The sequence below is a fragment of the Vombatus ursinus genome, unplaced genomic scaffold (genome assembly GCF_900497805.2).
Source record: "Vombatus ursinus unplaced genomic scaffold, bare-nosed wombat genome assembly UNPS02014770.1, whole genome shotgun sequence".
Classification (NCBI taxonomy): domain Eukaryota; kingdom Metazoa; phylum Chordata; class Mammalia; order Diprotodontia; family Vombatidae; genus Vombatus; species Vombatus ursinus.
Window position 1 is genome coordinate 41,174,329 of NW_020954548.1, and position 16,189 is coordinate 41,190,517.

Genomic DNA, 16,189 nt, shown 5'->3' on the forward strand with positions numbered 1-16,189 from the left:
TGGGAGGGCTCTAATTGTTAACTGCACACACCTTTCACCATTGACCCTAGTCTTACACTCTAGGGCCAGGCTGCACCAGTCGGATTGCTTATCGTGGCAGCTGTTCGCGGATTAGAAGTCGTGAAGTTGACTAGGCAGAATTTGGGGGGTGGGGGAGGGAAGGATTCTAGGCTTTGCAAGATGGGGTGGTAAAGAAACAGAGCTTGCTTTTTCTTTTCTTTCCTGCAAAAGTGCCAAAAGGCTCTAGCCATTGCGCTTTGTCTTCTGGGGAAACCCCAGAAAAGCATGGCAGTGGGCCAAAGGGTCATTAATTAGAGTGGGGTTGTGATGTTGGCCAAGTTTGACTTCAGCATTCTCCACACCCACAGATTCCCCCATTGGTGCCACTTCCCATTCCCTGAATGCCCTGTGACCAAAAGTTCACAATTAGATTTTGTGGGTGCTGGAAGGCCCTTAGAGATTGCAACTCTACTTTACTTTTGGGAGAACTGAGGCCTGTAGTTCAAATCCTCCTAGGTCCCACCCCAGAGCCTCTTGTTTGCTGGAGGGCCCCAGCCCTCTTCTGTTTCTGCCACCACCTAGGACTCTTCCTGGTTCCTCCCTCCCTGGAGGGAAATTCCCAGGTGACCTGCTGTTGACAACTTGGCTTGCCACTGAATCACCCTTAAATTTGGGGCCTCTGACTTTTGGAGGCTATTAGACATCTACAATCCCTTCAGAAACCAAGAGTCTTGTTTTCTAGCTCCTAGGCCCTGTGCTTCCCAGGATCCAGGGCTCCTGACACTTCTCCAATTCCTCCCTCTTCTGTTCAGACCCTGGGGGTCCTCCTCCAACTGATAGTAATAATAAAAATAATAATTCACATTTCTGTGGTGCTTTAAAGTTTATGAAGCACTTTTCCTCACAACTGACCTGCGCGAGTGTATTATTCCCATGTTACAGATGATGAAATTGAGGCACAGAGGGATGAAATGTTTTGTCCACAGTCACACACCTAGTCAGTAGCAGAGATTGGCCTCTCCCAAATCTTCAGGCTCCCTAAGTATGGTACTGCTTCTGCAATACCTCCCTCACCCTTTCCTACTGCAGTTGCTTCAGTTTTCACCTAGATCATCCTGCGTCACATAGGACCCCTTCCAGTAGCACCAAGTGCATTCTTGCCCTGTCGATCCCCTCCCCACATCCAAGATGTCCTGTCCACTGCAAGCTGAGGCATCCAGGAATGGAGAATGTGGGCTTTATTAATGGGCGAATATAATAAAAATAGGCTTATGAAGAACAGAAGGGATATTTACAAATATACAGTGTTGACTTGTGAAGGGAAGATGGTACCCTGGCTACTCCCTGCAGTGCCAGCCTGCCCTTAAGGGAGCATGCTCCCAGTAGAATAGCAGTGGGATCCTCCTTTTCACTAGCTCCAGTGTCTGGGCTCTGAAGTTTCCAGGCAGATTCCCTTTCAGTTCACATTCCCGTGGGCTAACAGGGCGGGCCAAGCACGGACAGGCAATCGAGTGGCCAGAGCCTCTAATCCTCAGGCCTCTGCCTTGGCCCAGGTGGGTCTGGTTCGGCTCAAAAGGTGAGCAGAACAGTGAGGCCGAGGAGCAGGGTATGGGCGGCCAAGCCAGGAGCAAAATTTAGTTTGGAGGTCTGTTGGCCCCGGGGCCCCCTCTTCCTGTCAGAGCCAGACTTGAACTGCAGTTCTGGGATGATCCTGTGGAGCCAGGCGTGATGGGAAGCCACTCGGATGTAGACTCCTGGCCGGTTGCGGCGGGCACAGCCTTCTCCCCAGCTGATCACTCCAGCCTGGAGCCAAGAGTCACCAATGTGGCAGACCAGGGGTCCCCCGGAGTCACCCTGTAGCAGGAAGCAAAACTCATGGTTAAGCATCCCCCAAGGGGAAGGGAAGAAGCATTTATATAGCACCTACTATGTACTAGCCACTGTGCTAAGCACTTTTTACAAATACCGCATTTGTTCTTCACAACAGCCCTTCAAGGTAGATGCTGTTATCCGCACTCAGTTCAGGAAACCGAGGCACACAGGGTTAAGTGAGTTGCCTAGGGTCACACAGCTAGGAAGTGTTTGAGGCCGCATTTGAACTCAGGTCTTCCTAACTTCAGGCCCAGTGCCCTCATTCCACTGAGCCATCTGCTTCCAATCCCAAACTGGTATCACGACCCAGTCTTTTCTGCCTCTGAGCTCATCTCTATCTTTTTTTCTCTCTCCTGTCATCTCCATTCTTTTCCTTCCTTACCTCTCTTCCCCTTTGTTCTCCTTCCTTCTTTCACTGCCTTCTCTTTTCTCTTCCTTTCTTCCTCCCCTTCTCTCTTTTCCATCCTACCGTGGCCTCCTCCATTCCCCTCTGTCCTTCCTACCAACCTTCCAAAAAGGCTTGAAGCCCTTAAGGCTTCAAAGCATGTACTTCAGGAAGCCTTCCTAAACCCACCAAGCTTTTGTCATCCATCCCAATTGAAAATATTCCCTATTTCTGTACAATCTGCACTGGTATATGTCTGTGTCACCTGTGTGTAATGTGTGTGTATGTGTCCTGTGTCTCCCACCAGACTGGCACTCCCCAAAGCCCAGGACTAGATTTATCCAGAGATTTGAGGTCAAGGAAACCCAATTTGGACTTCTGTCTCAGATGCTTAGTAGTTGTACAACCCACACAGCTAAATCATCGTCAACTGCATATTAGATCTTCTGAGTTCAATGCATCCAAATCAGAACTCATTCTTTTACTTTAAATCTACCCTTCTTCAGAACTGCCCTATTTCTTTAAAGGACGCTATCAAGTGTCCTTTACCAGTTTAAAGGTCACCCAGGTTTACAACCTTGGTGTCGTTCTTTATTTCAGCCTCCCCATTTTAGAGATAACAGGTAGAAATAAAAGGGGAGTCACTTGGACAGTGTTACACAGTAATTCATTGGCCTAATCAAGCCTCACACCAAGATTCCCTGACACCCGACTCAAACCTCTTTACTTCACTACCTTGATTAACTCAAAAATCTGCACACAGGGCTTGTTCTGTGTTAGGAACCGAGGGCCTAAACTTCCACCCTCCCAGGAGCTCTGTCGTCAACCTCTGGCCCGGGGGCAAGCCCCTGGAATAGGGACATACCTTGCAGGCATCTTTCTTCCCCTCTGCGTAACCAGCACACAACATGTCGTCTTGGATGGTTTTGGGTAGCACTCCATGCTCTGAGTCCTTGTTATAGAGGATGTTGCACTTGTGTCTGTCAATGATGGGCACTGCCAACTTCTGTAGAATTTGGGGGCTGGGCAGGTTATCTAGAGGGAGGGAGACCCCAGTACTTTGAGTTTTCCCCATAACATCACACACCTGGTCCCCAGAACAAGAACATGACTTCACCACTAATGATTATTAGCTACCTTTTTCTCTTCTGTTTTCCCCAACTCTTTCATCATCCTAGTGCCCTCCTTTTCCAAATTCTCATCTCATTTAAAATGTGGGGTAGGAGAGAAGGGAGATTAATTTGGAAGATTGTCTCAGATATTGTGTATCTTTGTTGTTCATGCATCCTACAATCCTGTCTTCAAGCTATTAATGAGACTGCTGCAATCTCACTACCATTTAGCTTGTGGGCCTCTGACAGATACTTCTTCCCCAGTGGAATGCCAAGGTAGGCACAGAAGTCAGAACTTGGAAAGCATCTTTTAATTTCTTGATGCTTTTTATGCTTTTTCCCCTCCCTGCCTCAAAATATTTGACTGCAGGTACCCCATTCTCTTTCTGGCTCTAATTCTCTCCCTAGGACCTTTAGTTTCCTTGAAAAATCCCGATCTGCCTTTTCCCTCAGTTTACCTTGCTCGCTGGGACTGCCCCAGCCTGTGACCCAACAGTTCATCCCTGCCTCAAACTTGACCTCAGGGCTGGGAATGCACACAGGCAGGATGTGGTCAGTGAAGGTCACTGGAGCCTCCAGCTGGACCAGGGCCACGTCAGCACTAGAGGCCATGCCCTGATACTGGGGATTGCTTTCCACCCTCTTTACTCGAGCATACATGGCATGAGGCCCAGGATTCACCAACTGCTGGGCCCCTAGTAGAACCTTGTACAGGAAAGTTTCCGAGGTACTGATAGAGGAAGAAAAAGACAAAATGAACAGTAAGTAACAAGAAGGCTCATCCTGATAGTGAACAGTCATATAGGAAAAGGGAAAGAAGGACTATGTAGGACAATCACAGGTTACAGCTAGAGGGGATCTTAGAAATCATTTAAGCTATCCCTTCATTTTATAGAAAAACAAGCCCAGAAAAATTAAGTGAATTGTTTGAGGTCAGACACGTTTGATTTTTAATTAGTTTTTGGTTGTCACATGTTCAGAAACCTTTTTACTGTTGTCAAATTTTTCATGACCCATATGTGACCCACAGTTTAAGAAGCCCTGATAGTCCATCCCCATCATTTTGCACATGGGAAAACAAGCTCAGAAGATGTTAGGCAACTTGATCTGGGCTGCACAAGAGGTAAATGGCTAAGGCTGAGATTTGAACTTGAGCTCTGTGATTCTATGTTCAGCCTTTTTTTCTACTATGTCACACTGCCACCCTTAGAGAAGAGCTGGTATTAAAACAGAGGTAATAGAATTACAGAATTCAGAATTGGAAGGAAACAGAGTGCAAATTATACCTGACTGAGTAACACTTATGCAAACATTCCAAAAAGACATCTACTCGCAACTGAAGACTTCAACTGAGTAGCAACCCATTATCTTCTGAGGCATCCTGTTGTACTTTTGGGCAACTCTAATGCTTCAAAATTGTTTCATCAAACCTTAATCTACCCCTCTGCCCTCTGGAATCAAGCAGAACAAGATTAATCTCTTTTCTCCACGAGAGTTCTTCAAACACCTGAAGATGGCTACCATATCTCCTCCAAATTTTCTTGTCTCCAGAATTAGTATTCTCAGTTACTTCAGAAGATTCTTGAGGCCCCTCACTGTCTAGGTTGTCCTCTAGGTGTTTTCTAGATTATCAGTATACATCTTAAAATGAGATGTCTAGAAGTAACCCAATCCCCAGGGGTGGTCTGACCAAAACTGGGGATAGTGTGACCATGACCTTCATTGTCCTGTACGCTCTCCCTCTCTTAATACAGTTTAACATTTTGTTAACTTTTTAGGCTGCCTTAGTCCACTTTTAATTCACATTAAACTTGCAATTCACTAAGACCCCCCATATCTATATTTTTGTTTTCCATGCCTTCCTTATGCTGTACTTGTGAAGTGGATTTTTTAAAATTTTATTTTTAGGTAATTGGGGTTAAGTGACTTGTCCAGGGTCACACAAGTAGTGTCAAGTGTTTCGTCTGAAGCCGGATTTGAACTCAGGTCCTCCTGACTTCAGGGCCGGTGCTCTATCCACCATGCACCTAGCTGCCCCAAAGTTGATTTTTTTGAACTCAAGACTCTATATTGAGCCGTATTAAATTTTATTTGATGAGATTTTTCCTGTTCTTCTAGCTTGCCGAGAACATTTTTGCATCCAGAATCTGTCATTCTCCATGCTAGCAATCCCTCCCAGTTTGCATCATTTACAAATAGAATAACCAAGCTATGTATGCCTTCATCCAAGTTATCGATAAAAATATCAAATAGCACAGGATACTCTATGAAACAATCCATCAGCAAACATTAAGTACCTGCTACGTACCAATGGAGTCCTCCTTTCAAGTTGGCACTGAACCATTAATGACTTCTGTTAGACATTAAATTATTTTCACATTCACCTAATTCAGCTGTCATCTAGCTTATACCTCTCTACCTTGTCCGCAATGATAGCATGAGAATCTTTGCCAAATTCTTTGCTGAAGTTTAGAGAATGTACCAATCTAGCAACATTGTCAGAAACAAACCAAAAAATGAAAAGAAAATTAGGTTCATCGGGCATTTTTAGTAAAGCCATGCTGTTCTTTGTGATCATTACTTTTTCTTCTAGTTGTTCACGAAAAATCCCTTTAATAATGAGTCCCAAAATTTTGTCAGGAATCAAAGTCAAGTTGTATGGTGCATAGATTTCAAGATACACTCTTGTTTTTGAAAAATTAAGACAGTATTTTTCTTCTGCAGTCCTGTGGTATTTCACCTATTCTCTACCACTTTTCAGAGATCATGGAGAGGTTTAGCGGTCACATTTGCTAATCCTTTAAAGTCCTGGATTATAATCCATATGGACTTGGTAACAAGCTCAAAGTAGCTATCTACTCTCTTACTAACTTCTTTGTTATCTGTAGGTTCTGGCCCTATTAGCTAGTTTCAGTTCTTTCCAGTACAAGTAATGTTCTATTTGTCAGAGAAACCCCACACAAAATAAGAATTGAGTAGTTCTATCTTCCCTCTATTATACATTATCATCACCTTACTCAAACAGTGGTCCTACCTCTTCTTTGATCCGCCTGTTTGTTTTCAAATAACTTTTAAAACCAGACTATTTTTGTTATCTTAATTTTAATTACTCATTCCGAATTTTAGCCCTTCTGACACCATTCTTATAGGATTGTGCCACTTTTGTATTCACCCTATTTTATCCATTGCTTCTGCCTTCAGTATAACATTTCTCTTTAAAATCTAAATTAGCTGATTAATTCCTCGTGGATTAATCCCTATAAATCCTTTTCAAAAACTGTCTCTTTTCTTCCTCATTGGAATTGTTTCTGAAATTATGAGAAATAATTCTCATAATTTTATTTGTGAGAGCCTCCTATTCCTTCTGGAGGGACTTTCTATCTAGAATTTTAGGCCATGGCGTCCTACTTAATCTTTCATTGAGTCCTTTGAAATTTGCTCTTTGATTTTTGGTACATGTCAGATTATACCTGGCTTTCCTTACCACCTCTATCATGATTTCTGAGACAGAAGGGTCATTTCCCCTCAAGGTTCCCATCATTCCTACTTTAACAATAAATTCTTTCTTGTTGGTTCTCTGATTACAAATCCAGCACTCTTTTGTACTACATCACTGTTTACTCTACTTTCATTCTTAAGTTCACAGTTTGTCAGAGTTGTGGTAGCCCAGTGTCCTCCTTGTTCAAGGTTGGATCCTGAATCCCAGAGAGGGAAAGAGAGTTTCAAAAACAAGGTCCCAGAGTGAGGTTGAGACTAGAACCCAGGATGGCTCCTTTTCAGTCCCATGCTTAATTCCATTGCATCACACTGATAGTGGGGCAGGTTGTTACCCATGAGATGTGATTCCAAAAACATCTTCCCTTTGTCTCATAATTATGCCTAAAATTCCACCTTTAGAGTCAGTCTTTTGCTTTACAAAAATTCCTCTCTGAGGATTCATTTATAATGAAGACAACTGTAAGAGAGTTTATCAATTACTCTCAACTTAATGTGACATTCGTTTCTTGAGGAGAATGAGGGAGAGAGAGAATTTAGGAACACAAAGCATCCAGGGGTAGTGCACTAGAAAGAGCTCTGGATTGGGCATCTAAATGAACATTTCAGCTTTGCCACTAATTCACTATGTGACCCTTATCTTTCTAATCCTCAGAGGTCATCTAATCCAACCCCCTTATTTTTCAGATGAGGAAACAGATCCCTTCAAGCTCTGAAACTCTGTAGTTCTATGTGGTTCATAGAAATTGGGATTCTCTCCAATTTCTATGATTGTGGTCTCCTGGGGCAGATTAAGTACCATACATGTATGTGTAGGCATAGTAGGCATCCAGGAGATAGCACAAATATCCTGAGCACCTGAGAGTGTAGAATGTGGAAGAGATTCCAGTTTGTTTTCGGTGTGGTGCAGTGCATTTGAAGATACAAGGGCTAGGCTCCAATTTAGACCCTAATATTTACTAAGAACCAGTTTACCTTCCCAGACCCTAATTTTCTCCTTTAAATGGAGAAAGTGCTTTGTAATCTTTAAATCATTATAGAAATGTGAGTTAACACTATTTCCCATTTTTGCTTGACTCTTTCCTCATCTATAAAATGAAGAGGCTGGCTTAGGTGAACTGTAACCCTTTCAGCTATAAATCTTATTAAGAACCTTTTATGAGAATCAGATAGAAAGAGGTGTCTGGTTTTGAAAATGGAATGAGGGCTGGCCACAGGGAGATGTCCGTGGTACTGAGAATCTTTGAAAGGAATAGGCAAAGCCACAGAGTACAGGAGAAATGTTCACCAGAAGGCTCCATAATGTGGCAAAGAGCATCAGAAGAGGGGGAAACAAAAAGGGACAGAATTTAGGAAGAGTCAGAATAGGATGAGAAGGAGCAACAGGAGCTGGTTTAGGGAACTGCTTGAGGGACTGGGACAGCCTTAGAAAGCAAGCAAGCATGCATGAACACAGAGACCAAATGACTAGCTTCAACATCCTCCCCTGAGAACAGACCTACAGATAATGGCAGATACTGCAATTGTACCTGCCCAGTGTGTGTCTGTGTGTGTGTGTGTGTGTGTGTGTGTGTGTCTGTGTGTGACCCTTTAAGGCCTAACTCTAAAGCCATTATTGGCAAGAAATCTTCCTCACTAGGAATGTGACCCTTGGCAAGTCATGACCTTGGTTTCCTCATCTGTAAAAATGAGGGAGTTGAACTTGAGGTCTTAGGTTCACTTCTACATACATACAGAGAGAGAGAGAGAGAGAGAGAGAGAGAGCAGAAAGGATCCTAGAAATCATCTAGTTGAAATTATCTAGTTTTTAGCTTTCATTTTTATAGAGGAGGGATCTGAGGTACAGAAAAATGAAGTCATTGTCCCAAAGTTACAAAATTAGTTGGTGGCAGAACTGATGTGCAAACCCAAGTCCTTTAATTCCTGATTTAATGTGCTTACCATTAAATCATGATGCCTCTCCCAAGCAGATGTGATCATTTCATTCTGTGAACTCCCAAAGCATTTGTTCATACCTCTCTTTTGGTCTTTCTCACAGTCTTCTGTTATTTTTATGTATTTATTGTTATTTTTATGTATTTAATTCCCTCTCCTAGGCTGTAAGGAGCCTTAAGACAGGATTGTTTCTTAGTCATTTCATTCCCTCCCAGCCTCCATAATAATGCATTGTATTTAGTTAGCCATGTAAACTCTGCTCAGGAAAATTTGATAAATTGAATTTCAATGTAAAGAAAATTCATCTGCGAAAGCAATGAGGCACTGGGATGGGTTCTCAAAACATGATGAGGGTTCTCTCTCATGGAGAACTCATACCCAAAGGATGCCCCTGGTTGTATCTGCTCAGTGGTGCAGGGCTTCTCTGGCCTGTATTAAACTAAGTGAGGAAATTTGGCCTAGTGGAAAAAACACTGAACTGTCAGGAGACTTGGGTCAAAGTCACTTTATTTCTCTGAGCCTTTGTTTCTGCTACCATGAAATGGGAATAATAATAATAATTGAAGCACTTCCTACCTCACAGTGTTTTTGTGAGGAAATTGCTTTGTGATAATAAAGAGTTAAGAATTGTGAGATGGCATCATACACAGCACAATATAGTGGAAAGAACCCTAAACTTGGAATCAGTAGATATTAATTTGCATCCTTGTGTTATCAAGTCTCTACCAGTCATTGTTTGTCTATTTTATGTCAAAGAGTGTAGTAAATACCAAAGAACCTAGGAGATTTATCTGTGTTGATGAATAGATAGGATAGGTCTGGCTAAGACCAGGCATTGTGTTGCTGTCTATGGTGCTAGAGAATGAGGGGAAAGTGGGGCTAGTAGGGATTGTAGCGGGCAGAAGGCTGTCCATGGTGCTGAAATGAACAGAAGCCTAGAGACAGGGAAAATCCAAAGGTATAGGGGCAGTTTGGACTGTAGGCATGTGGGACTTACTTAGAGAAGCAATGAGCTGCTGTCATGACCCACTGATCCGTTATGAGGCTTCCTCCACAGAAGTGGGTCCCATTCCTCTGGATACTGACCTGCCAGGGCCATTCCCCCTCTTGGGCATTCTGGCCTCCTACCATTCGGTTCAGCATTCGGGGCTGACCACAAGCTGGGAAGCAGAGGAGAATAAAAAAGTAGATGTTGCTGTTGCTGCCCTGTGGAGGGCATGTCTCTCCCACTGTAAACATGAACTATTATTTTTGGAGTCGTAGTAGGTTAGAGCTGGAATTGACTTCATAAGTTTTTCTCCTTTCTGTCTTCTTTTCTTTGGCCTATAGTTTCCCTCACCTTTGCGATTCATTTTTCCTCATCTATTCTTGGGACCTCAGTAACTGCTCTTGTATCCTCTCTGATCTCTTCTTGACTAGCTATTTTTGCCTGTCAGGATTTCTCTGGTATGCCTAATTCTCTTTGGGAAGCCATATCTGCCTCATATTATAAAAGGTATGGAAACAGAATCCTTAAGTAGCAATGTCATCTAGTCTAACATCAATGTGAAGCAGGCATCCCCTTGACAACATCCTCGATAAATGATTATGGAGCCTTCATTCAAACAGCTCCATTGTTGGGGAATTAATCACCTCCCAAAGTAACCCATTCCAATGTGGTACAGATCCAATTGTTATTGAGTTCCTCCTCATGTTGATTAGAAATCTGCCTTCTTCTAACTTATACCCACTTACTCTTTTCCTGAACTCTGGGAGTAAAGCATATCAAGTCGAATTCATGCCAAATTCACCATACTATTCCTGCATAAAATATGCAAAGACAGCAAGTATGCTCCCTGAAAGTTTCCAGTTTTCTAGTTCTCATGAGATAGAAACCTTCTCATGTCTGTAAAGATTATCTGCTTAGTCCATACTCTGAGACTCTAGAACACTATTTCCTTCCCAACTCCATTGGTAGGGCCTCAGACACTCACCTGTAGTTGACTCTGCCTCCTTTGTTCCTGTAAGATAAAGATACAAGGATGGAGTGTCAACAGCCATTGCCACTGAAGTTCTCCTACATCCCCAGACTGAAAAAATTCTCTCCAGTCTTCAGACATTCTCTTACCCTCTCATCTTTGGTTGCCGTGTGCCCCACTCCTATTCTCCAACCACCAGGCTTAGAGCCTATATGGTTTAAAGGTATTCCTCCTGGCACTCGGGCTAACCTTAACCATACAGGATTATCATCTCTACCCTCAACAGTCTCTCAAGGCTCTGATAACTTGCTAGTAAAGAGTTATAGGCCTGACAATGAGAAACAACATAGTTAAAGCATTAGGCACAAAAGGTCTCCAGAAATGTTGACTGGATATTTGATTGAATGAATAAGGGAGATATAATGTGGTGTTCAGAAAGAACTTAGAATTGGAGTCCAAAGTCCAGTTTTCAAATCACAGCGCTACCATTTACCAGCTGTGTGGACATGGTACATGATTTCATCTCTCTGGGACATTTCCTCTTATGTAAAATAGGAGTTATAATTTCCCGTACTACCTACTTCAAAAAGTTGTTGTGAGTAAAGGGTTTAGTAATCTCTAAAGCACTATAAATGAATGAGCTGTTATTTACTTCCAATCTCCCCTCTTCCCCAGGTCTGAACTCCCTAAGGGACAAAGAAGTTTAAAATGACCTTTGGAAGACCCTTCCAGCTATGAAGTCTGAAGAATTTCCCAGCCCTCATCATTTCCTTTAGACCTTGCTCGATTCCCAGCACCTATGGGTGGATTTGTTGCTAGTGACCCTAGATCTTCAGACTTGAACATTCAAATAAAACCAACCAGATGGAGCTGAGGAACAGCCTCAGCAGGAAATGGACAGGCCCATGATTGGAGCTTATTTGTATAATTAGATAATTAATTCAATGTATGGGGCTGGGACAGTTAGGATGCCACTAGATCTTTTTTGGGGGACCTCCAGACACACATTCCATTATCAGAATGGGGAAATTGAGGCACTAGGGAATGGAGGAAAGATAAGAATACAGGAGGGGACAGAGAACAGAAAAAGAAGAGGCAAAGGGAAAGGGGACAGTGATGAGGAGATTGGATGGGCCAAGAAGTTACCAAAAAGGAATAAATAGGAAGATAGGCAAGGGTAAAAAATGAAATATTTAAATGTAGGAAAGAATTTGCAACCTTTCAGAAATGCTGACCTCTAGTTTTTCTGACATATAAGAGAGTAGATATGGGACTGGAAGTGACCCATGGGGTTAGCCCTGAGTGGGCAGTGGTCCCAGGGAGCCCCTGCACCTTATGCTGAAAAATGTCTTTCCATATACATTATGCTAATTCATTTGGGTTAGCAAACTCCTCTCTTAAAATTGAGTTACACTCACAGATTAATGTCCATTATTTAGTGTGAGATTGATAGACTGATGTCTAGCTAAGATAGCCATGTCAACAAACTGGGAACTTTAACTGGGGAAAGGAGTAGGGAAGAGAGGTAATTTTAAAGCCTAGGACAGTGGAAGAGAGGCATGGCTGAGTGAGGTGCTATTTGAGGTGCTTTGAGAGCGCTGGGGAGCAACATGGAGGTCCTGGGAGAGCAGTGAGAGGGAAGATAAAGGAAGGTAGAAAGGCAGCAAATATGAAATTTGCCCACTCAGCTCTTTTGCAAAAGGCAAAAGACAGCCCCCTGCTACAGGGCTCTGGGCTTGAAGTAGTTGCCTGTCTTATGTTGGGGGACAAAGTTCAGGGAAAGGAATGAGATAGATGGAGGTTTACAATATAGCTAGAGATGGAGAAAACTCAGAGAAGAGGAAGAATTGGAACCTAGAGACAGGAAATGGGAAAATGCTGACACACACTCAGAAAAAGAGACAGAAGTGAGAAGGGGTGGGGTGAGGGGACAGACAGAGATAGAGGAGGAGGAAGAGGAGGAGGAGGAGGGAGGGGGGAGGGAGAGAGAGAGAGAGACAGAGAGAGAGAGAGAGAGAGAGAGAGAGCTAAGGGCAGAGGGAATAGGAACTCTTGCTCTTGGTCAGTTTGTGTGTATGTGAGGTTTTGGGGGGGTGATAAGAGGGAACTGTACTTTAGACACCAAGTCACCCCAGAATTCTTGTCTCTCAGACTAAAGCCCCTCCCCTAGGCTCAATGGCCTTTGGTTTTAAGAGGAGAATTTCACTGTTCTTTGCCCTTATTGGTAATAACAGTAATTACCCAATAATATCAGGAGCAAACACACCTAATTATCTGTCATTATGATTGTAAAAGGTGTGTGGTCATTTATCTCCAAGGAAAGCAATTATCATTGCAACAATAGGTCCAAATAAAAAGAGCCAGGGGCTAAGGGGAAGGCCTGGGTACTAGACGAGGAGGAGAGGCTGGGGACAGGATTCTGGGGTCCCAGTACCAGAGCAGGACAAAGAGACAGCACAATTTCCAAAGCAGATTTTCCTAGAGCCACTCAAGAGAGCATGTATCCCCCACATCTTCCAGCAGTCACAAGATGATGAAACTGAACCCCAGTCTTCATCTGCAGCCTGAAATGGCCAAGGCCCATCCCAGGGAGGTGACACAGGGACAGGGAAATGCAGCTGCTTCCAGAGTGGGGCGTGTTAGCCGGTGGAATGCAGCACAATTTTCAGGGCAAAGAGCACCCAAGGGAAGGGAAGGCAAAATCAGGAAAGGAGTGTCTCTTTAGATGTTTGGCTGACCTCCCACCAGCCCAGGAGTCCTGACTCCTGGTCCTGTCTTTCAGTTCCCTAGTGATCCCTCACCCTCTGAGCTGGTCTGATCAGGGTAACCCTATCTGACCCTAATTAGCTTGAGATTTGGAAACAGGGGAGAAGGCTGGCATCCCACCCTCCTCCTACACTTTTTGTGACCACAATATCCTCAGAGCTTAAGCTGGAAGCCAGCTTTCCAGCTGCAACATCTAAGCTCCTAACCCTCCTCACCTTCCTTGCACTGTAGATTGTAAAGGATATGGAGACATTTAGTTCTACAAGGGACCATAAAGGCCATTTAATCTAACCTCTTATTTTGCAAATGAGGAAATTGAGTCAGTGAGGTGAAGAGACTTGTCGAAGGTCACGCTGATCATAAGTGACAGAGGTAGAATTTGAATGCAAAGTCATCTAATTCCAGATCTCCTTTTCTTTTCACATTGCCATATTGCCTCTAGGTGCCCTTCTCCTACCCTCCTACATGGCTGCATTCTCTAGCCTCCTACTTAATCAGCTCTTTCAGCCTCCTACTCATAAGTCTTATTCTCCCACTCAAATACATCCTCTCCCATCCTCCTCAGCCCCTAAACCAAACCTTTTACTCAGCTGCATCTTCCTCTGCAGCCCCTCAGCTTTCTACTCATCTCCATCTCCCAGCATCCTAATCAACCCCATCCTCCAGCCTCCTACTTACTCCCCTCTCCTCATCTCCAATTCACTCTTGACTCCTATCTTCCTTTCTCTTTCCAAATGAAGGAGAGGCATTTAAATATATAGCTTTACTCTCCCAGTAAATCTACTCCTAGTAGGTCTGTCCCCCACCCATTCCCTCCCCAGTGCTACTCAGTCCTAATTGGCATACTGGCTGGTGAAACCCAGACCAGAGCCTCTCCCTTCTTTGTGAGCCCTTTGGGTCCTACTCTTGCCACCTTCACACCCTCCTTCAGGAATGATGACAGATGGGTAAGGGTGTTTTCTCCAGGTCATGGTGATCTTGCCTTCTCCTAGCTCACCACTACCTCCTCTCCTGGCCTATGGCACTTGATGGAGGTAAAGCTATGTGTCTCTCAGGCCTGTATCTACCTTAGCACGTGTGACTAAATCCTTATTTTAGCAATGTAAGACTTGGATAAGGGGTAGGGGAGTCATTTAGCGTGGTATAGTAGAAAAAGCAATGAATTTAGAGATAGGTGAGACGTAGATTGAAATCCTGCCTTTAACACTTAGTAGGTATTTGACCGTAGGCAAATTATTTAATATTTTTGAGCCTCAGTTTCTTTATCTTTTAAATGGGGGTAATAATACTTGAACTACATACTTCACAGGGTTGTAAACCTTAAGGTATTATGTATCCTTGTGAATTATTATCTTAGGACTTCAGATTTCATAAGGTGTGACTTCAGAGATCTCCATTGCTGGGGGGCTTTCTTTAGTCTTCTCTTTTTCCAAGACCTAGGAATTTTGTTCTCTATTCCCAGAGATACCCTTAAATTCTCAAGAAACAAACCCAAATCATCCAGGACTATCTAAAGCCATGGAGAAAACTTTCCTGTGGGAATCTTTGGGTTCCCTTACGCTCCCTGGGGCTACTGTCTGCCATGGAGTCTGAGTTGGGGGGATGTTATTAGGTGGGGAGAAGAATGGAGAGACACTAGAAAGAGACAGAGTTGGGCATATTCTAGGAGAGAAAACAGGAAAGGAAGATAGAAAGCTAATCAGAAGAGAGTGAGGAGACACAAATCAACTTGGAGATAGAAAGCTAGTCAGAAGGGAGTGAGGAGACACAAATCAACTTGGAGATAAAAGATGAGGCAGAGACCCATAGAAATGCTGAAATGAATTGGGAGAATGAGACAGAAACCAAGGAAATATGTGAGAGGAGAGAAAAGGAAAAGGAGGTGGGGACCAAAAACGGTGAGAGAAAAAGTGAAGAAAATAGAACCCAGGTGTATTGTCCTTCAGTCCCCAGCTTGCCTTCTTTAGGTCACACTCTCCCTGTCACCCCCAACCCTGGCCCCCCACTCCAAACCCAGATAGTCTGGGCTCTAGCTTCTGAAGACTCACCAAACTGAAGGAGGAGAAAGAAGAGGGCCAGGGTTTGGAGCTGCCTCATGCCTTCTGGTCTCAGGGAGCTGGGGGAATAGGAATCCTGGGTTCAGAGAGGGGCTCTGGGCTGGTTGGGTCAGCGAGACAAGAATGGTTTGGGGAGCACTGAGCTTCCAGGTTCCATGAAGCAGGGGGTTATATCCCGGGAGGTGATTGCCTACTTGGAAATGCTACCCGACCAGTTTGCCCAGTTCCCTCTCGATTGCCTCTCCTTCAGGAACTGGAGTCTCTTGAAGAGGAGGTGACATTTCAATGACCCTGCCCTCCTGAACCCCCTGAACTTCTAGGTTAAGAACCAGAATCCCCTGGCCATCCCTGACCATGCATTGCGATAGATTGACCCTAGAACTTCCATATCCTTTTTCTCCTAATCTGAACAATAGGCATAACTAGGGATTACAGAGATCATCTTGGTTACTCTGGAGAAGGTGGACAACTTGGGTCCCTGAGCAGAGGAGCCAGGAGGAAGACAGAGGACTGAAGAACAGGAAACCTTCTCAGAATGGGCAGGGTTTAAGAAGGGTGTACAAGGAAGTCTGGATTCTGGGAAGGCCTGGATCAGCAGTGCCCCAATTC

General features: G+C 43.9%; 1 protein-coding gene across 1 annotated transcript; it reads right to left on the reverse strand.

Moving 5' to 3' along the window:
• Positions 1-1,220: 1,220 nt before the first annotated feature.
• LOC114043855 (serine protease 27-like) lies at positions 1,221-15,761 on the reverse strand. Its single transcript, XM_027863077.1, has 6 exons — positions 15,572-15,761; positions 10,773-10,799; positions 9,797-9,959; positions 3,828-4,099; positions 3,123-3,292; positions 1,221-1,854 (listed from the first exon to the last, which is right to left on the reverse strand). The coding sequence occupies exons 1-6, from the start codon at positions 15,618-15,620 to the stop codon at positions 1,570-1,572; spliced, it is 966 nt and encodes a 321-aa protein (XP_027718878.1). The 5' UTR covers positions 15,621-15,761; the 3' UTR covers positions 1,221-1,569.
• Between the last annotated feature and the right edge of the window lie 428 nt (positions 15,762-16,189).